Source organism: Gymnogyps californianus, chromosome 3 (genome assembly GCF_018139145.2).
Source record: "Gymnogyps californianus isolate 813 chromosome 3, ASM1813914v2, whole genome shotgun sequence".
Taxonomy (NCBI): domain Eukaryota; kingdom Metazoa; phylum Chordata; class Aves; order Accipitriformes; family Cathartidae; genus Gymnogyps; species Gymnogyps californianus.
Genome location: NC_059473.1, coordinates 53,912,046 through 53,935,044, shown reverse-complemented (window position 1 = coordinate 53,935,044; position 22,999 = coordinate 53,912,046). Strand labels below are relative to the sequence as shown.

The 22,999-nt window shown below is 41.1% G+C and overlaps 1 protein-coding gene across 1 annotated transcript in view; it reads left to right on the top strand.

The window, feature by feature from the left end:
• The first annotated feature begins 796 nt into the window (after window positions 1–796).
• The window catches only part of EPM2A (EPM2A glucan phosphatase, laforin), a 41,511-nt gene continuing 19,308 nt past the window's right edge, over window positions 797–22,999 (top strand). Inside the window, exons 1-2 of the mRNA XM_050894554.1 lie at window positions 797–1,058; window positions 15,464–15,638. Of these exons, the coding sequence (XP_050750511.1) occupies window positions 797–1,058; window positions 15,464–15,638 (437 nt within the window). The remainder of the gene's footprint in view (window positions 1,059–15,463; window positions 15,639–22,999) is intronic.

Below are 22,999 nucleotides of genomic sequence, written 5' to 3'. Positions count from 1 at the left end.
GTTGGATTGCATCCTCTTTCCCAGTCATTCTTTGCAAGCCCTGCACATTGCTACACGTAGGAGTTGCCAAATTACAGCCAGAAGGGCAAAACAGAATGCGGTTGGGAGCTACAAAATTTTTTAAAAGCTTTCTAACCTCTCCCAGTATTTCACATTTCTGATCTCACCACGACTGGCTGCCTGTCTCTAGAGAAGATATAAACATCATGGACACTAAGTGTTATTTGAGGCTAAACCTTGTTTGTAATGCTGCACGTATGGCAGTTATTTAATGATGCGTTTGCTGCGCTAAATTAAGTCTGGGCTCTCAGCAGTAATTGCAGTAGCTTCGTTTCACGAAGTAATAATACTCACTTGCGAAAGTCAGTATACATAACGTGTAGCCTTTTGCAACGTGGAAACCTAGTATTTACCTGCAGAGATAATTCTCCGTTCCAGTCCTAATTTTAGGCGGCTATCCGGGGTAGGTATTGTTTTAACTCCCGACCGGTATTTTGGGCGGGAAGTCCCCTCAGCTACGTCCGTGCGGGCAGGCAAGCACCGAAAAAAACCATACCGGGCAAAGGCCTGACGGAAGGAGTCGCTGCCCGGCCGCCGCTAAGCCCGGCCGCTACCGCCTCGCCCCGCGAACCGGGCGGCCGGGGCCGGCAGGGGCGGGGGGCGGCGTCCCGGGCGCGGCGTCCTGCCCCCGGCCCCGGCCCCGGCCCCCAGCCGGAAGTGCGGGCCAGGCGCGGCCCCCTGGCGGCGGCGCGGCCTAGCGGAGGAGGCTCGCCTGGGACGGACGCCGCTGCCCGCCATGCTGTTCCGTTTCGGCGTGGTGCTGCCGGCCCGGATGACGGAGGGCGGCGGCGTGCTCCTGGTGGCCGGCTCGCGGCCGGAGCTGGGCCAGTGGGACCCGCAGCGCGCCGTGCCCATGAAGCCGGCGCGGCCGACCGCCCCGCTGCCAGCCCAGGAGCCCGCGCTGTGGCTGGCGGAGGTGGTGCTGCCGGACGAGGACGCCGCCAGCCCCTTCTGGTACAAGTTCCTCCGGCGGCAGGGCGGCGACCTCCTCTGGGAAGGTAACGGACGGACGGACGGGGGCGCGGCGGCGGCCCGGTGCCTTCGCACCCGTCAGCGCTCGGGCCGCGGGGCCGTGCCCGCGCTCCCCGGGCCGCGCGCCGGCGGCTGGGCGGGGCCGCCGCCTTTGCCCCGCCCGCCCTGGCTGGAGGGAGGTGCGGCCCGCGAGGCGCCGGGGCTGCCGTTGGTGGCGGGTGGGGGTCCGCGCGCTCGGTCGTTGTCGCCGCGCCGTGGGGCTGGGGCGGGCGGGAGCGGTCAGCCGCCTGGGCGGCGGGCTGCAGTGAGGCCGGTGGGAGCGGGTCGGGCCCGGCGCCTGCTGAGGGCCGTCGGGGGTCGGCCTGGAGGGGCGGCTCTGCGGGGGCAGAGCAGCGGTGGGAGCTCTTCTCCTGGAGGGATCGCTTGTCCTGCTGGCGGCTCCGACAGCTCCGCCTCTTGCCCAGTGCCCCGGAGCATCGCCCGGGGGCCGGGTGGAGTGTCCCCCGTCAAACGGGCCGTACCCTGAGCTTGATGCTGCCGGGTGTCGGCGTCGGCGGCGTCGGCCGCCTCCTATACAGGGAAGGCCTGAGTTAAGCTTGCAGATAGAACCTTCTAGGCTGTCGTGACATGACATGAGCACTCGCTAACAAAAACCTTTTTTAACCGTGTGATGGAGGAGAGTGAACGGAGAAGGAAGCTGCTCTTCTGGGTTGGTAAAAGTTCTTTGAAACAGTTTAAATATTTTTTTTCTTACTTTAGGCATCCATTGTCCTGATGTTTTGTTTTCTTTCTTTCCCCAGAACTAAAGAACTCAGAATTTCCTACTTAAGTGTTAAGGTGTGATTTGTTACTTTATTTCAGAAAGCTGAAATGTCATGATGGCATTTTCAGGCTGGTAAATTTTACCTTTGGAATTCACGAAAAAAACCCAGCAAAAAGTTCTATCACAGCTTTTCCAGTCTTCTTGCTGTTTCAGTAGCACTTCCACCTTGATTTTCTCCTGTTCTGTGTTGTCAAATGTTGAATAACTTCAGTCAGTTTCCACATGGTGTTCTCGTATATTTAAGTATCTTAAATAAAAGAGAACACTCATACAATTGTATGCTGAGTCACATAAAGCTCTAAATATACCTCTTGTCACTGAGGAATGGATCGGACTTGGTGAAGGGAAGACAGATGACTAGGTAATTTGTGAGGGTTTTTTTTTTAACTTATAAAATAGTTTTATAATCCATATACCGAAATAACACATTGTAGAGCAGTTGCTCTTCACCCATATTAAGAATACATATCACGCTTTTAAACTGCCATTCTGTCATATAGACTAAAATGTGCATGTCGTCATAACTGTTGCATTTGTTTTTTCTACTTTATACTAATAAAAGACTACGTGTTAATAGTACATTCACAGAAGTTTACATCATGAAGTACTATTTACATCATGTAATAGTAATTGTTTTATTTAGCAGCTAAAATAAGTAGTATATTCTGCCTGTTTTAACCATGTTTTTCTTTTGCAGAAATGCAGGAAAAGTGAATTTATGGAATAAAAATCTTTGCATCTGTCAAAGGAAGCAGAATTGGGTCTCTTTTGAAGGTGCCAAGTTGTACATAATGTGCCAGTCGTATTGGTCCTTACCACACAGAATATAGAAATAATAATAGAGTGTTCCAGTCTGTAGAGAATCTGCAATTGTAAGGTGATGGTTACTGTCTAGTTTGGAAATAATGATATCTCAAGGTATTTGTCCATACCTGGGAGCGCATTTAGTAAATGTAGTCTGTTGAGTCACAAACATATTCTGTTTTGGCAGTAGTGCTACTGATGCAGTTTTAGGATTAACCTATGTGGGATTTTGTTCTTGTCATTGTGAATGCTCAGCGGTTTGAGCTTGTTGCTTAGCTAGAATGATAGAAAACAAATGGGCATAGCATCCAAATGTAGAGGGGTTTTTTAATTAGTCATTCATATCAACCATTTTTTTCTAAGTTATTTACTGGAAAGAACTAAATTTGCTTAAACCCTGAAATTTATTGTTCTTCATGTATTACATGAAGAGAGCTTAAGGATGTTTTTCTATCCAATAATTAAGCAATATCTTGCAGTCTTTTTTTATGTCATGTGTTTTAATGATTTTTTTTTTTTTCCAACTGTAGATCAACAAAAGTTTTGGCTGTCATCTGTTTATTCTTGTAAAAATCACAGTTTGAAAAGACAACTACCTTTTTTAAAAAGAGAACAAAACTTCTTCTGGTGATAAGCAAATGCTATGCTTTGTCTCTTTAGTATCCTATGTGTTTAGAATTAAAATGTGCTTTGGGAGACATTTGGCAGTTACAGAACATCTGCAATTTTGAAGACATGGTCATGAGGGATAGAAGAAGGTGTAGAATGATACTTGCTCTGAATTTATGAGTTGAGGCATTCATCTGTAACCAGAGAAACTCCTGTCCAATTATGGATGACAGATCTTTACATATATTGCATGTGAAATAATGTGCCATATTTAGGAAAATTACTCCCAATTTTTTTATTAGTATACTTCATATGAGAATTCCACTAGTAATGCATATTATTTTTATAATACAGTACATGTTGCGTCATATGTTTTAACTTTAGTTCATCCTTACAGCCATTCCAATGCGATTGGGAAACTGAAAGATAAAGTGAGAGTATTTGTTTCTGTGGGCTAGAAGAGTCAAAAGTCATGGGCCAGTGTTCTGTGGCTTTTGGGTTCTGCCATGTGGTCTGGTAGGAAGCCTTCAGGCAAGGCTTGGCCTGCGGGAGGGTTGCTGGCTTGTTGCTTGTGTCTGGAGGGAACTAGTTCCCCTCTCTAGGAGGATGAGGTGGGAGAGGAGACTCTCTTGTGCTCCTGAAGGGTCAGATGCTTACCTCTGCTGTCCCAGGGTGATGATGCCGGCCTGCATCCAGGGCCTGTCACTTACAGCCGTTGGGCTCTTCTGGCTCAAATCACGTGATTTCTGTATGCGCTCTGGCCCAAGTAAGGTTTCTTCAAGGGTGGTACTTTGCTTATCTGCTGTGAGCTCAGCTGAAAGGCCTGTTATCCAGGAGGGTTTTTAACTGTGCTACAGTATCTGTGGAGAACAGATTGTTTATGTTGAGCTTTAGAACCTGGGAATAGGTTTACCCGTTAGAAAAAACAAGTGAGTGTATATAGCTTTTTCCTTTTTTTTTTTTTCCCCCACTCCCAGCTGCATCCTATGTGTCTTTCTGTGTACTTTGTTTTTGATGTAGGTTCTTCAGAACTGGGTTTATTTATGTCTGTCTTCCAGCTTGGAAAGTAAAAGTGTATTGTGCCTACTGTCAAAACTAAATAAATGCAAGATTAAAGTTATGCTTGAATTTATTTTTGTGAATTTATGCTTGAACACCCATCTATGCCTTTTTTCCCCTTTAGTCTGGTCTAAATGAACTGTAGGTGCTATAGAAGATACATGTTCCATAAAAGGACGGAGGAGTTACTAAGGGTATGCCCCAAACTGTATTTTGAGATGATAGAATACAGTCTATTGATACCTTACATTTTGAGAAGGGGAAGAAATATATATAAAAAGTATAAGCTTATATTCTAAAATGTTGATCCCTTTTCACATAACCATCAGTTTGATGTAGTTGGTGCTTGCTTGAAGCTTGACAGATACAGTATTGCCAGTTAAAGCTGACAAGCACGATCAACCTACATTCTAGTAATTTGTACAGGTGAGCAGAGCTTTGTTCCTTCCAAAGAAAACCATCTCTAGTTTCGGGGAGGGGGGAGGAGAGAAGAGGAGGTGTCTTGTTTGCACTTACCTGCTGCTGCTGTTCTCTGTGGTTTCTTGGGGACCCAAACCAAACAATACAACACAGTTCAATTTAGAAACAGTCAGGTTACACAGCCTGTGGCTTGGTACGTTCGCCTTCCAACATTTCCAGTTCGTGCTCCTGTGAGCTTGTTAGTTACAGTTTAAGCCATCTGTTGGACAATGTACACTTCTGGTAATAGTTCAAAAAGACTGGTACTTCTATGGAGTAATAAAGGCTTTCATAATATTGTAATAAGTGAGCAAATTTTACTTCTGATATTTTCATAGCTTTCAAGGGTCAAGCACTTGATTGGCTGAAAACATTGGTGATAGTAAGGCACATTAAAATTTCATTTTTAAAGTGGCAGTCTGTTGAAGCCTAAAACAACTCACTTCTTCACCTCAACTTTGTGGAACAAAACGGGCATAATTTCTTATTTTAATGGGGGAGATTCTTTAAAGGCTGTATGGAAGGTTAATACCTAGTTGCCATTCAAGTTGGAGAGATTGTAACAGAATAAAAAATATTTGGGGCTAAGCCATAGCAGGATAAAGCAATGTAAAAATTCTTTGAGGCCATTCTGGAGAAGTACAGTTGGATGCAACATTATTTTTCTGTAACTGAGATGCATCTCTTTTTCTTTCTTTCCCAAAGCTAATCTACAGATCCCCAAATTAGGGAGCCGTTCTGTTATTAAAAAAAGAAAAGAAAACCTGGAGGGGGTAACATTTCTTCATACCTCTTTTAATGCAGATATTTTATGTAGTATTGTTCCCACTGGGTGTCGCCATTTTACCTGTATATAGCCAGTGACTGCCTAGTTTCTTGCAGCTACTTGCACATTTCATCAGTATTTAGTGCAGTCTGTTCCGATTTTGAGAATAATCCAGGGCTTTACTTGCTTCCCCCATCCCAGTCTTGTTCTGAAGTAGGTAGTGACTAGGAAGGAACATAAAACACAATTGGATGTTGACAGTTGAATAATTGTGCATAATATGCATTTTGTTCGTGCAAGGCTATTGCTTTCTGGTCAATGCTAGATGCCTTAACACCTTTTCAGATGTGAGGAAACTTTATGAGTAAAAGTGGATAACGTTGAAATCTACTACCCAATACCTCTTTAATGAATGGAGAGAAACTTTTGTTTACAAAGTGCAATAGCTCCTGGTGTTTTGTTCTTCAACCCTGTCAAGACATATACTTAGCACGGATTATGGTATACTTAATTGGTAGCAAGTTTTTCATTACTTCCTATCTGTGTGTCAGCACTAAGTAACTTATACTGAGCAGACTACTGGAGATCAATAAAACAATGAAGAGTTGCCCATGAAACTGCAAAATTAGAAGAATAAAAATAAGTATGTACACATGCATTCCTCTGGATTTGGCAGGTATGTGTCATTTCCTACCCACAGAGATGATCAGGGGCCAGCTCTGACTGCTGTGACAGCCTAATTAAAACATGCGTGGTTTTAATGGTAAAGTTACAATAAATGCATTGTTTGTGCAAATACTTCATGTATTTACCGTTTTTCCCATCCCCCACTTCACTCCCTGTTCTCACTTCCAAGTGACAGCAGCGTGCAATGTGGGTCAAGAATTTATTTTCAGTGGCAAGAAGTGCTGAGAAGTGATAAGTACCTGGGGTGATACTTTGGTTAAGATTTTGCCGTGGTTACTACTTTGATGTAGCTTGTTTCCTGCCTATGGTTCAGTAGTCTTCTCTGGTACAGTAGAAAGTAACAAACAGTAATATACAGTACAATGCCATGGAGAGTTTCAAAGCAGTTAGGAAGACTGTGTTACATTACACATTTTGTTGCCATCAGCCATTATTCTATCATCTGCATTTCCTTTATTCTTATTTCCACCATCTGTCTGAGAAGAACCTCTTTGTCACATGAGCTGAATTCCCTTTTAGTTGCTTTTCTCTGGCTTAATCTACATCATTAGACTGGGCATTTGATTAAAAACTCGTAGTACGGTAGCAGCTCCCACTGAGAAACACCTGTGCCTAAGCAGACCTAGAGAGAGAAATAAAACATGTTTTTGAAAGTTGCCTTTGAAAATTATTTTCTCATCTCTAATTTAAAAAAAAAAAAAAAAAAGAAAAAACGCTTGTTGATTAACAGCATTAAGTGCTGAGGAGGGCTTTCTTGTAAACCATTTAGTTCTAATTCTGGCATAACTAAAAAAAAATCCATAAAAAGAATTCTCTTAGGAGTAGACTAATAGACTAAAAAATCTCGAATTCAATGTGGATTTTAGTAGATTTAAAACTTGTTTCTTTGGTTATATGTATCAGCCCTACCGAATGAGAAGTTGAAACAGTCTGCTTTGAGTCTGGTAGAAAACAAACGTGTGCTGTATGATACAAATGGTCTTCTGCTTTTTGGATATCTCTTTTGGGCTGGCAAATGCAAGGAAACATTTCTGAAAATCAAACCAGTCATGAAGAAGGAGTTAGTGAACTAGGTGTGGCAAATGAACAGTTTTGTCTTATAGCAATATTAGATATTTAAGTAATACAATAAATTCATCTACTGTTTTCAGAATCTAAAGGGAAGACTGTTTATTGACAGCGGAAGAGGTAGCATTAAAAAGCAGAGTAAGTATACTTTTATTAAGCATACGAGTAAAGGTTAGTACGTGACATACAGAATTCCAGTGTGTTATTTGTCAGAGGTGTAAAAACAAAAGGCAGCTATTCAGGGGCTTTGCTGAGACTTCGGGAAGGTGGGACTCCAGTCTAAGAGCCTGTGGCAGACTCAAAGTGCCAAAACGCCTGACCTCGTGCAGTTCCAGTGAGGGGAATTCAGCCTCCCCTACCTCTGTTTTTTAACAATCAGTAGCAATTCAGCCTTGGTGGCATTGAGACAGGTCCTATTTCAGGACATCAGAGATTGAATTTTGTTCAGACACTTAGGCGACAGGGAGACTTTCATGACAGGATCTGGTGTAAAGGGTAAGTAAATTTGAATATTGTAAGTGTAGTGAAGGAAGTTCAATTAGAGTAATGTCTGATGATGACAGCATGCAGTAGCACATTCAGGTCACACTCAGAATTGTGTCCAAAATAGGACTTGAGGCTTTTCTTCGTTGTAATGTTGGTATGAAAGATAAGGAAGCTAGCAAATACTTAACCTTTTAAATCCTTCATTTCGGAGATTTTTCTTCCCGTATGTTTCCTTTAGTTCCTGTTGTTCTATTACTATTTTTAAAAAAAATCTTCTATTCCTCAACCCCTCCCCATTCCTCTGCCCCCAGAGTGTTGATAGTGCTTATGATGTTATTAAACTCTGCCAGGGGAATGTCTAAGCATGAACTCAAGATGTTCATTTACCTTATTTTTACCTCATTTAATATTGCAAATGTAATTACTTACAATATTTAGGCATACTTAAAATCTTGAATTGACATATAAAGCCTGCTGGTTCACGGAAAATTTATGACAAAGATTAAAAAAGTAAGTCTTTGCTCTTACAGATTTGTAAGTAGGTGGTCTGAAAATTGGCTGGCTGCCTACTGTTTGGATTTGTTAGTTGCCATTGAAGCTAATGTGCATATCTGAGGTCATCTAAGCAGCCCTGTGGTTTTTCAAAGGTAGCAGTGAACTGAGAAACACGCTGACCGTGCTGGGGTTTGGAGGTTTGGAAGTCATACGCCTATGGTGTGGGGTCTGGCTAAGGCAGGGATGAGATACGCAGCACCTCTATGGCTGCTGCTGTGCCCTGGAGTTTCTACATCCCTTCCCTCACACAGGAAAAAACAGAAAAAGATTAAAATTTCCAGCAAGGTATGCAACAAGCCGGTAGCTGTGGCTGAGCAGTGCACTAAGTGGCTTTGCTGCAAAGAGCTCTGCGGAGACAGTGGAAGAGGCAATCTTATTTTTTTTGTTCATTCATGGTTTTTTTTTATTCACTACACTTAATGGTGCTGAGAAATTTCATTGACCCAGATTTTGTTCATTATCTTTTAAGATCAAGCTGATAATTTCACCAGTGTGACTCTTCCAGAACATTATGCAATCTGTGCAGTTGTACTGTGTCAAGATGAGTCTGTGCTGTTGGCAGACTGTTGGATTGTACTTTTTTCATCTCTTCAGTACACCTGTAATAAAATAGTTACTGAAGGTTTTTGTTTGTATTCTGTTACTGTATGTGATTAGATCAAACTTCAGAAGATCCTCTTCTGGTCCCTGCTTATCTTCTTCCAGTCCTTAATCTTTGGACATCTTTTTTTTGCTTACTGTCTCTTCATCTGTTTTTTCTTTGTTTCGTTCTTATCTCCCTCTTTTGCCAGTGAGATTTATCAGTTACGTGGAGATCTTCGGTTTTAATATTTTGTTTGGTTGTTTGTGCAGCCAGCTTCCTTCATATGCCACTTTGATCATCGTTCATATGCATTAAACCAGGAGCCATAAGTGCAGTCATGCAGGTTGGGAAAGAGCCCTGTGAGGCTTCAGCTGTAAGCGGGGCTGCTCTCCAGCAGTTCCCTGCATCAGTGGATTCCACTGCGCAACCATCCACAGTAGAGAGAGCAAAAAGTGGGTTGCAAAAGCAATGAGAAACTTTATAATTTAATGCCTAGAAACTTATGTTTGTGTTTCTCTTTCAGATAAGCATTTTTGCTGTGAAGAGCCACAAAGATGGAATTTAAATAAAATCATTCTGGACCTTATTGAAGGAAAGAGAGTGCTACCCTATCAGTTAAACTAGGACCTGTATCTTCTAATAAACTCTTCCAAATTTCTTTTGTTCTTTAATTAGGAAAGTCCACATGATTGATTAACAAGAGGATCAGTACTGTTCAGATATATAACTTACCCTTTTTTATGGTTGAATTTTACATGTTTTCAAATAATTGTGTATTTGCCTCCCAAAAATAAATAATTAAACCAATGTTTTGCTACTTGGAACAATATGAATAAAAACAAGATGAAGAAAAATACTAATTTAGAAGTGGTTTGAGCTGTAAAAACATGTATTTGCTGTTGTGTATTGCCCTTTCTCAAAGGGCATTTGTGCTTGTTTTCTTTTCTGCAAAGATGAACAGGTGAGTGGAAAATAGATTTGATTTTTCTTTGCTTTACTACTGGCTCTAGGAACAGAAAAGTTGAAATGCTGTTAAAATTCCCCCAAGTCTTTGAGGCTGCAAAATGTTTTCTTGACTATAAAGAAAATTAGAATTTCACCCAAATAATTGTTTAGTTCATATTAAAAGTACCTGGAAGCCTACCCAGTGGTCTGGTGGTGTGTGCTGTGAGCAACGTGTGAGTTCTGAGATCGGAGCTCTTGTCTCGCAAACCCTGGTGAGGAGGCGCACAACTGCTGTGCCTGAGCAAAGCGTTTACATGGGAGTTGTGATGAATTCCCACGCTGGAGACTGGTGGAGTCATGGGGAGTTTATTCAAAGTATCTTGAAGCCTTCGTACAAGGTTCGGGTAAGCTTGGGGAGACTAGTCAGTGTAAGGGGACAGATGTATTTACATAAACAGTTTATGCACCAAAGGGTTCCTTTTGGTGAGAATTTGCCTTGCAACTCCCCTAGGGATTCTGCAGTATGCCCTCGTGCTCAGCACTGTACGTTTCAAGCTGTTGCTCTCCTAATGGAGTGAAGTCTAGAGCACCCAGCTTGTAAAAGGGATGTGAAGTCCTCCGGCTGTTCAATGTCTGCGTGAGTGGTATGTGCCGGGGACTGGCCAGCAGTGCACACTTTGTTGCTGGTAAGGATGTGATGTGCACTTGTGGTCCTGGAAGCATGCTGGATTGCAGCAAATTAAACCCTGGACCTTCTCTGTTTGTGCCATGCCAGCCAGTGATGTAGAGGCACCCTGACACGGGGTTGCCCAGCACAGTCAGGATAGCCTTCACAGCTTGTAGATGGGGCCTTTCCAAGCTTCAGGTACAGAAACTAAACTTCAGCACGAGGCCTTCAGTTTTGGTAACTTTAAGAAATGCTTTGTGCATTTGAGAAGTGAGCAATCAAGCTGAGCATAGTTTCTGTGGGGAAGGGCTGCTGCGTCTGACTTCTTAGCGAAGTCGCTTAGAAAATCCAAAGGTGCGGTGGCCTTTCAGATAAAGCAGGTAATGGTGACCTGTGTGGTAAGACAAACTTAAGGTTTCAGTGGAGTAGGAAGTTGGTGTGGGTATGAGCAGCTTCACACATGAGCAGGCATGTCCAGACTCTGCATACAGGCAATCTCACGGCACTTATGTCTGCACTGGCCACTATCTTTTCTCTCTGGTGCCTGAGCAGAAGGTAAGAAATTAGAAAGGGCAGCAACACGTTTCTGATGCACTGACAAGCGTCAGATTCTGCTGAGCTTGGTCCCACTGCCTTCATCACGTGCTCTGTTTCCTCCCAAACTAACCAACCACACCAACAGCCCTGGACTAGAGAGAGAGCAAGGAAGGTGGTAGTCTTTGATCTGTGGTGCTGTTGATAACTGCCTGTAGCTAAACACCCTGCGCAACTCGCTGTCCTGGGCATGGGAAAGTCTCCATGCTCCAGGGATCCAGATCCAGAAAGGACTTTGCTTGGCCTATTGTGGTGAGGGAGGGGAGAGTAAATGTTTCACTTAGTGTGCCAGATTTTTATCCTGCCTCTGAAAGCTATTTTGTTCTTGGCATGAGCTCTTCCAGTGCTTGTGAGAAGTCTTGGGCTGGCTCGTCTGAGTCCGTCGGAGTCACGTAACTCTACCACAGAGGAGATGCAAGGAGTCTGTTCCATCAGGAGAGCTAAAGGGGCTAAGATGAGACTAAGGCATGTTTTGCCTGGATGTACCTCATACTATGAGGTTGATGCACCTTGCTTCAGACAGAGGAAACTCATGAGGAAAGGTTTAGAAAGATAGGGGTGGAAAAGGAAGAACTGAGGGTTATCCAGCTAATGATTTGTGCTCGTCACTCAAGCCATGCCCATTTTCCTAGCTGTATATATTCTGCAAATATATAACAGAACATGTAAGTGATGCTAATTGTTTTCTATTTAAAACATGATTTATGATAAGTTACCTTGAATTAAAGCTGGTTTCATTGGCTGACTTTTATTTTGTATTAAATGACTCTGGAAGATAAAAGTTGAGAGAATTCAATCTTTAGCCCTTTTATAGCAGCTCTAAGTTATCGATGAGTTCTACATTACTCCTCCAAACTTGTCACCTGGCTCTGCTTCTGAAACTGTTTCCTTGCATTGTTGTTTTATGGCATCCAAAATATTACCGTTTTCCTGTGACAAACTGTGCTAGCAGAAGCATGATGTGAACCGATACAACAATTTTCTCTTTTTTTGAAACTTATTTGTTAAATGCGTTTTGTGAAGCAAACTGTGGCGAGAAGCACTTGTGTATCACTTGAATATTACCTGGGTGGTGAGATCCTGATCATTTGTGGTAATTGCCTTCTTTCATAACTCTTGCAAGGGGAATAGAGAATTCAGCTTCCTGCACACAGTTCAGTGTGATCATACTGTTCTCTAAATTAGTATTTCTTGGAGATGGTAGCACTCTCCCCTTCCTGTCTGAAATTATATCACTGTATTTGTTGAATTTACATTCAACAAACACATGAATATATATATATGCACATGAATATATGTTGAATGTATATTCACATACATTCTGTTGCACAGACGTCATATTTCAGTAAGAGGGTTGTTAATTCATAGATCAGTATATAACGTAAGGAGTAGTAAAGAGCTATGCAATTCTCATGAAAACCATTAGGAATGCAAGCTGTTATTGTTTACCTGAGTTTTACAGCCAAAATGGAAACATACCTTTTGAGATTCCTGTTTAACTGTAGGCCACAGCAGGGAGGTGAGGTTGAGTAGTGCAAAAAAATCAACAGCGATAAATAACGATTAGAGAAGGGAGCTTTTCAGAATGAGATTTGACAAAACCTGTTTGAGGGAACAAATGAAACAAACGTCTCATGGCAATTTACTCTTGGCCCCACTTTCATGTGTAGTTGTAGGCTAGGTGAGAGAATGAATGATGGTGAAGGTGAAAAGGTTACAAGGCAAGGAGGTTACTGCCATTTAAGAAGGCAGATGATAGAGAAGGAAGGAAAAAAAGAGCCCAGAATTAAAGCAGGAGGAGGAGGATGGACAGTAAAACTGGCAAATGACAGAAGTACATGCATCTCAAGCAGCAGCAGCTGGAAATGGGAAAGTAGGAAGCATGTAGTGGTGCAGTTGAGGTCATGAAGACAAAGAAGAGTGAGGCTTTGTTGTCTTGTAGGACTGACTAACACCTCAAGGAAAGAAGAAATTAAGCAGGAGGGAGAGATCATAGATTGTGATTGCAAAAATTCCTGCAGAAACCCTGGTGAGAGAGGAGGAACAGCTGTGAGCAATGGAAGGGGCAGTCCTTGGGGGAGCCAGAGTGGGTACAAGGGCACCTGCGTACAAGGAAAAATAGGGCTGGGAGTAGCAAAAGAGCCAGAGATCCTGAGAACATGGTTCAAAACTGCCAGGGTGCAGTAAGGGCTGGTGGCTGCCTGGGGGCTTGCAGGGACACCCCGTGGGGCTGGCAGCCAGGAGCAGGCAGCCGGGGGCACCAGGGCAGTCCCAGCCCCGGGCATCGGGCACCTCCCTGGGGATGGGGCTGAGGCTGGGACAGGACATCTGCCCGTGGGTGGGTGGGGGTCAGGATCAGACACAGCCTTGTGATGGCAGGGCAGGGCCATGGTGATGTGCATCGCTACAGACGGTTGTCAGAGAGTAAAATGGGAAGGCAAAATGTGGTGTTTGTCGTTGTAAAGATTTTGCCGAATACCTGAAGTCATTTAAGTGTCATAAACATCCATAGGTTTTGTTACGCTGTTGTATTTGTCGATCTATACTGCTGTCGTCAAATATTGTTTACAAGTGGTAAGAATGTGTAAACAATAAGAAATGTGAGATAAAAATATAGTGGTGAGATTTGCAGCTTCAGGAGCTATATACTGATCTTGCTCACCTTATTTGTCAAATGCTGTGTCCTACCATTGCATATGATTCATAATGGTTCAGCATTATAGAAAGAGAAAATAGTTTTCTGCTTAGTATTTTCTTTTTCTTTTTGGTAAATAACAATATTTCACAATTATGATAAAACGTGCTGCATGTCATCTGGAAATAAGGAGATTGTTTGAGCTTTAGTATTAAATATTAGTCTTATTCTCTAATCATTGCATTAATACATCTCCCAAAATGCTCTTGCATCTCTAGCAAATTTCCCTAAATGTGGTGCTTGGAAGCTGGTCATGCATTTACGTGCAGTGTGAAATTGATGATATTCCTTTGGGCATAATTTTACTCAGAAATGTTCTAACATCATTAATAATGTATAAGTGTAACAGGCTTACATTAAAAGCAAGCCACAGACTGGGTCACTTCTAATCTGCACAGTAATTCCTACATGGCAATTAGTATTACAATAAGTATGTAAAAATGGGGTGGGGGGAGAATATACATGTACTGTATTTTTGGAGGCTAGATAACCTTTTGATTGATGACACGACCTGGTTCAATTCAAGTTGCTTACTCTGACATGGTATTAAAAACTGGTTTTCTGTACTAAAGCTTACACTATTGCTGTAAGAGAAGAAGAAGGGGTAATGGATATTGGATAGTGGAAAACCATAAGAAAAAATTCTAACTTTAGACAAGGCCATTTTAGGTAATTGTGATCACTCGCCATTGCAGATGTGACTGTCTCTCTCTGGGTCACTTTGGGCAACTTTTACTGTGTATGAACAGACTCTATAAGTTACAGTAAATTACAGTAAGTTAGAGTAAATGACAATAACTGTAATTTATCAGTTAGCAAACATAAAAGACAGGTAGGTTTTAATGAGCTCCTAGGCTGGGCATCGCTATGCATCCTGTCCCTGCCAGGACACCTGTAGAGTCTTTGCTGCCCAGGCAGCTGTGAATGAGGTGGAGGAGGACCACCCTTCTCTGCTCCCTGAAACAGGTCTTCATTGCTGCCGGGTTGCTGTCTGCCACCTGCTTGCTTTTCTTCTTTGGGATTTGATGCCTTTCCACGTTGGTGTTTTTCCTTTTGAATCCTTAAGCTGGTAACAAATCCAGTGTCACCAGTCCTACCTTTGTTTGTGGTTTTACCTTTCTGATCTTGCATGGCCGTACTCTGCGCCTTCTCCGAGGTCTTTCTGGTAGCTTGGCAATTTCCTTAGAAGTAAGCCTGAGGCAAGGTGACGCTGCTGTGCCGTGGCAGAGCTAGACCTTAGGCCACAGCAAGCCGGACCCCCCAGAGGGAGGTCACACAGCAGAAACGTTAGACGCTGAGGTCACGTATTATCGGACATCAAATGAGGAACTTAAATGAAATTAATTATTCTTGAAATTTTAAGTGCCATGGTTGCTGATTTGGGAGTCTTATACAGCTTTAATTTTTTTTTTTTAATAATTTGCAAAAATTTGTTTTAATGCTGAACATTTGCCTTGTGGCAGTGCTTCTGTTACAACTATTTCAGGTTTTAATAATGTGTTAGGAGAAATGCAGTTTGAACAGGCAGCAAACACCACTCCTGGCCTTAAATACTCAGTTCACATCTCCTGTAAATATTTCGGAAGATTTTCCGGATACACAGCCTGCAATTGTTCTTTCTTCTATTCTAGGTAATGGGCCCCATCATGATCGAAGTTGTGTTTACAACCAGAGCAACATAGTAGATGGAGTTTACTGCCTCCCAATAGCACACTGGATTGAAGTCTCTGGACATACTGATGAGATGAAACATACAACTGACTTCTATTTTAATATTGCAGGACATCAAGCTATCCATTACTCCAGGTAAAAGAAAAGTGCAGGGCTTGGCTGGTGTCAAGTATTCAAAGAGAAAATCTGTACAGACACAATGTCAGCAAACTTTGAATTTGAAGTGGTGAATGGTAGTATGTATGTAACAGTAAAATTTAACAAAGATTCAACACCTCTTTGCAATTAAATGTCACTTTTGGCAATAAAAAGGGGAGATTCTGACTTCAAGGATACCTGCAGCCTGTACAGGTGTGTTAAGCTGCATCACATCTGAAACCGACTAGTGGTAATTTCTGGATAAATTTATGAGGAACTGTCATTTTCAAATGCTTGTCCACATACACATGTAAATACGCATGTATGTAATGTGTTTGGTTTGGGATTATTTTGCTGAAGAACGTCTCCTGGGAAACAAAAAGAGTATATTCCAGCATCAGAACTTTAGGGTGTCACATTATCGCTCATGTGCGGCAGCAACTGCAGTTAGTGACAGCTGTTACAGATGACTTCTGCCTCTGTGCATGCATTTAAAAAAATACCAAAACTTAGACAGGTCTTAAAATGTTTGCACTTCTGTGGTGTTCACTTGAATCCACTGCCTCACCGTTGAAGCATCCTGGCCTGAATTAGGAGACAGTAAAACTTAAAGAGAAGAGGGCACCCACCCTTTAGGGCTGCAGATAAAGCACAGGCTGTATTTAGAGCAGCAGCCTTAGCACTGGAGGTTAACAAAGTGGCGCTGAGGAATTTGGGACCATTTGTCACTTTTTCCCCATCTCCAGTCGTGGATGTGGCAGCAAGTTTGTTGATTGATAATGGTTGTATGAATGCTGGCAGCCCTGATATGCCACGTGCAGCTGGTGTTGGTTACAGAGCAGTTAGTGATCCCAAAGGGATATGTATTTTTTTGAAGAAATCAAACCACCTCGTACTTTCATTAGGTCTTGGCATCGCTTCGTGTGAATTTCTCCAGATTACCGTTTCAGCTACACCAACCTCACCAACTTGTCTCCTCTTTCTACTCTTCTGTCTCCACCCTCCCACAGGGTAGGAAGCGGAATTGTCTTTTTCTTGTCAGAGTTGCAGTGTATGAGGGAAAGATTTCCTTCTCTTGGTATCTTTTGGAATAGTACGGATTCGTAAACAGTTAGGCATGTAGGTATTCGCGTGGCTTGGTACCTTTTCCCTTAGACCCCCTCAAGCTATATAATACACCTGAGAGAATATACTGTTATCTGTATCTTAAGCATCCGTTTCCAACACCCTATCAGAGAAAAGATCTTGTTTATTCCAAAGCACGGACTTGTCAATCCCAAATAATCTTTGCTTGGCAGAGGAAGTTTGTGAGAAAGAAGAACAGCTGTCAGAAAGCAAATATCTAAGTACCAAAAGCTAACTTATCTTCCCTTCCAGAGGCAGCGGTGATCCATTTAATACTGCCTTATCTGCGTGACTGTATGTTTCCAAGATTAGGTAAAAAGCTGCAGATTCCACTAAAGAATATTTGAAGAAAATTTTCTGAGTTGTGTAGTCTTTTCCAGATGCGGATCTCCTCCTCTGTTCCCCTCTCACACACACACCTTCATTGCAAGGCAACTTTATATGTACATCTTCAGTAATTCTTATCTCATTTCTTTGAGCTATATTAAGTGAGCATACCCCATAACAGTCCTGTTACATAATTATTTTTAATACTTTGAAGATATACAGCCTTCAATGACTTTTTAATTATTAACAGCTGGGGGCAGAGTCACCATTCTGCTGGTTATAACAAAGCAGCCCAAAAATACTGGTTAATTAAGATTATTTTTTTGGCAGAGCAGCTGAAGTAAGTTGATGAAAATGCCTTTATTTTGTAATGGATTTATTAATTTAGAAGAGTACTATGGAGATTACTATCACCAAAAAGAAAGAAAAAAATGACAAAAAAACCCCCCAAAACAGAAGCAAAGAGCCAGTCCCTCTGCCTGTACAGTTAAAAGCTCAGTGTATGATTGGATTATAGTTATCCAGCTAAGGTTAGTTTTTTCCATGCAGTAACGGAGGCAGCAGTACCATGGGGAGCTTTATGAGCATGAATTTTGAGTCCTGTCACCAGCTGTAGGATCCTTACAGAACGGTGGTGGCTGGAAAGAAGTGATTTATCAATGAAAACTTTTGATGTGAGCCCCTTCTCTATGTTGCTCCACTTAATAGGATTACCATGCATGAATTAGCTGGAGAGGAAAGTTTATCTCTGTCAAAATGGCCTCCCACATGAGCCCTTGGACTGATTTTACATGTCGTCTGTCTAATCACAACAATTAGAAACAGTTGCTCTGAGCTTCGCTACCACCTTGTCTCTTCATAAAACATGTGCTTCAACTTTAAATGGGCTGCAGCACGATGAGAAGAGCCTGCTTCCTGCTGTTGCCAAAAATCATTCTGAATAATGCTGAGGCTGATGGCAATGCTCTGAGGGATCAGATTTTTCTTGTTCAGTATAGATATATTTGCTCGTAAATCAGTGAATTTATGTTTAAACTTATATTTAGAGAACTCACTTCGTGTTAGTCATTCAGGTTGGAGAGTATATGATGTGTTTTTTAAGCATAGGAGGATTTGAATTAATTTTTTTTAAGTGTGAAATGGAGCTTGCCCACAGCTACAGAGTCATGACTGATACCTCCGTGGCGTTTGTGTTCACTTGTTTTGGACATGTAATGACACATATCACTGAAATCTGATTCAGGAAAAAATAACAGTCCCTTTCTCTTTCGTGTTAGATATTACTGCAATAAGATGCCTTCAAATTGCAGGAGAGTTCACTTAGGACACAGTAATTTTCAAAGCAAATTAGAGTTATTGTAATCTTGTCTGGGAGAAGATGACTTCAGAAAATTTGTAAATATGGGGCATGTTAGCTCTGTTTCAGTTCCATCTGTGAAAGGTGGAATTTCCCAATTCATAGGTGTTATATACCTTATTATTTATATAAAAACCTCTGCAATTCTCAGAAGAAAGGCATTGCATAGGAGCAAGAGAGGGAGTGACACCTGAAATTACAAAATCCTTAAGTAATATGTTGGAGACAGTGATGCTTGATGGCAGAATTAGGTGCTATGGGAATGAATATCACCAAGAGGAAAAGCCATCTAGTTACAGTTTTTTATTTTCAGACTAATTTTAGGTTCCCGAATCCACCCCTGATAAGTAGTGAGTTCCCATAGTTTTTGCCTACTCATTTGAATATGATATATGACCACCACCTGTTCATTTTAGGACATACACTTTGATGCCATCTATGGTGTCTAATTTTTAATAATACATGTTTCAAACTTATTGTCTTCATAACTGTGATTTTATTCATTGTGTGTGCTTTTTGTAGGTCATATCTCCTAAATCTGACAAAGAAAAATATTTTTTACATGCTTTGCTTGTAAAATGCAGCTAAACTGGATTCTGTAAGTCAATTCCTCAGACACAACAATGATAGCTAATACCTAAATGAAGTATTGTTACAGCTGCTAAACATTTTAGAGGACAATACGCAGTCAGCTTTAAATGTAAAAGAATGTAACGGGGGAGTCACTACATGAGAGTAGCTGTGGGTCCTGACAAGAATTTTGTGAGGTACAGTTTTTATGGTAGCTTTTTTGCACGTAAATATTGAGGCCATTAAATATTGATATTTCATGTTTGTGGAGCAGGTGGGATGTTCCTGTAACTGGATATAATCCAAGAATTTGTGAAGTTGAGGAATGTGTTGCTACCATCAGTGTTTATGTCCCTAATTTTTTCCGTAAGACAAAATAAAGCAAAAGATAAAAAGAAAATAAACTCTTGTGCTTGGAAATACTATTTTTGTTTGTTTGTTTCTTGATGGTTGCAAATTAAACTTAATTTATGATGTAGTCTTTATAAATACTTTGTAGCTTGTTGGTAAGATGGTTTCCTTCAACACTGCCATAGTAATGTAGGTTGTAACGCAAGTTAAGTGTTAAGTGGGGATGATCAGGAGAGTCACATAAAATATGTGCTCTTGATTTGTACTAAAATGTTACTGTAGGTAGGTGAGTGGATGAGGAATGATCCAGGGCAAAATCCAGATGCTTCTTGTTTACCTTCTGGAGGCACTGAAGCAGTATTTTGCTGATGAGCACTGAGTAGTTTCCTTTTGTCTGTAGTAATTCTCCTGTGAAGAAAATGAACATTTACTTGATTGACATGCATCTTTAATTGGGGTGGAAAACAAGAAGCCGGTTGAGTATATTTTTATGTGAGAGTCACTGGAGAAGGGAAATAATGTAACTTCTGTTAATTTATTTGGGTCATACGAGGCGCAGTAATTGCTATTTGAATGTTAATACACTGCTGGGATTGATGAATGTAAAGATATACTTAAAGACATCTGTGGTAGGACTCAGCTTGAGATTAAGACCAGTAAATTCGTATGTCTGTATACAGAAATTCAACCCACTGGCGATTAGGTGTCTATTTTAGAGTGAACTGAAGAATTGAATTGGTCTCCAAACTCCACTGACGATGCTGATGAGATCTCTATTGATTTGTAATGAGACATTAAACATCCTGTCTGGTTGCTTGAATGTTGATGTCTAGTGTCATTGGAGATGCTCTAGAGTTTACTGTCTGGCCTCCAGCTGCTGCACTACAGGAACATGGTTTCTTATAGCTTGTTGGCTGTATCTGTGAGCCCCATCCAGTTGTTCCAGATGCTGTAGGACATCTCAGATGTCAGTGGGAAGCTGTCCTTAGGCAATGCATTGAACATTGCTGTGCCTGAAGACACCTATTTGTAGATAACCAGGGCTAGGTGTCTTCATCTTGATCTTGTATCCCATCCCTGGCCTGTATTAATGAATAATGTCCATCTCAGTTCAGTATGAAGTCAGAATTACCTTTGAATTATGTGACTGGAAAAAATACAAGAGAGAGCACTTTTATTTATTTTTACTCTTTAACTTCTCTTCTGACTTACTGGTTTTAATTCATTTACAAAATAAAATACCCTTCTGCTTTAAGTGTAATTCTGAAGTAATTTTTTTATTACTGAATTATAAAAAAAGTTTTAAAGAGGAAGCTGTCACAAAAAAACCCTAGAGTGCAGTGAACTATGCTACTGTAGTAGAAAGCTGAACTGATACTTTGTGCCTACGTTATGAATTAAGAGAAGAGGTGATGATGTCTCCAGAGATTACCATAATTAACATTAAAAGCTGAGAGCTAGCTGTCCCCTGTGCCTAAAGAATACTTGGGGTGTTAGAGAAAAGAATAAGAAATAATGAGCTCCGGAACAAAAGTCTTCAATTATATTCTAGTAAAACAATCCTGATTAAAAATACTTAACATCAATAGGAGTTTGGCCTTTGATTGCAGTACTTGGGGCTCTAACTGTAAAGTTATCTGGCCATTTTATACATTAAATAATGAAAATATTCTAAGACACATTTTGTGATATTTTTATCCCATAAACTAGGACATTTGACCACTCATTTGAATATTGTTTTATTATACTGAGCTATAGTCTTAACTAGTCTTAATTAGAGCCATTTTTTACTTACCAATGGGAATCATCTTTTATAGAATGGTTTAAAGATTAATTCTATTTTTTGTCCCTTGTATATCTTCATTTTTTTCCTATATCACCCTCAACTGCAGCTGTGAAATGCTTTTACTAGTCTCTGCTGTGAAGAAAATGGGTTTCAAATCAGTGTAAGAAGTGACTTTTAAGCAATTTTTTATTTAAGTTCTTGAAAATTAAGAGGAGTGTGAGGAAATAGGAGCAAGAGTGAGAAGACAAACATTATGAGGTCAGAATTTTATCTGTTTTTAAAGTCCTTACTTGTTTACATTTATTTAATTTGGATGTATCTCTGTATTGGGTAACAAATGCATTTCTCTTCCACATATGTTGCCCATCCAAACAAAGTTTCTCCTTTCATGAACTCCCCACACTGTGCCCTCCCTAACCATGGCTAAAAACTTGAAAACTGATTCTACTTTTCTAAGTTTTGTGATTTTGCATGGGCAGGATGCCACCTGGCTGGGATAACCTCAGCCAGGCTATCGGAGAGTTAGCTACAAATCTCAGTCCCGTGAACTGTGAACAGAAATACAGTTAGGACGTGCCAGCAGTGCAGTCACAAACTGTGGTACCTGTGTCATACTGTGGATGAACTGGATCGCGGGAACTCACTTTTCAGTCATTTTGTTTTTCTGAGTATTAAGTATTAATTAAGTATTGCTGTGTTGTCAGCCCAGCTCTGGTTCCCTTGCTGTGACCTACCACCTGAGCACTCGAAAGGAGCTTGAAATGGGAACTCCTGGATCTCAGCTACTCATTTCTAATCACATTTCTTGTGAGTGCCATAGTAACAAGCAAAATCTGGCATTTAAACGGATGGTGTAAATTTTGCCAGAGGAAAAAATCATGGAGCTTTTAGATTAAAGATTTTTGCATGACTGTCATCAATGTTTGAATTCCCAGTATTACTTCTACCTACAGTGACTGGTCTGTTAAATCTGATGAATGGCTACTAGCCAGCATGTTGCCAGGTTTGTTGTGTACTTTAGTGGCTGAGGGACACAAAATACTGTCTGCATTGGGATGACACTGTTGAAGTAATGGCTGATGAATGGTAAATTATCTCTGTAAATAGGATAAAATTGGGGGAGGGAATGATTTTGGCCGCAAACAGGACTGAAAACTAGCAAACTTGTGAACTATTAATATTTTTATGTCAGCGATTTTTCAAATGGCAGGCATCATTAATATTCACCAGCTTTTCTGAGTGTTTTCTCCTCTTTCTATAAAGCCACGATATATGTTGTCAGCATTATTGATAAATTAGTAATTTTGAACAGTTCATACATATAGTCTAAACAGCATGACATTTTGTAGGTGATTTATTGTGGAATTTTACATTGCTTTAGGTTATAGAGCAATTAGAATAATTCTTGATAGCCAATAAGGGCAAATCACACTGATATGTGTATTTCACTTTCGATGAAAACCAATGTATTTCTAATGAAACACAGAATATATTCACAGTTCAGAAATTACTGAATCCCCCAGAGTAATGCCTAGCACTCATCTGTACTAGAAAGAAATGGCTTCCATGGCACCTTCATTACATCTTGTTTGCCTTTGTTATACTCCTCATGGAGGAAAGCAGGGTTGTGAAGTTCTTTCCATTCCTTATCCCTGCAAAAAAAGATAAAGGAAATCTTTTGGATGTTACACATCTGAAAAAAGGTTTTTTTTCCCCTAATGGCAGTCTGAATCATACTAAGACGTAATGTCAAGGCTCTTCAAACTGCCCTGTGGCTCAGCTGAGGAAGAACCAGTTGGCTTCCCTAAACTTTGATGGCTAGAGAAGTGGTATGGATATGCA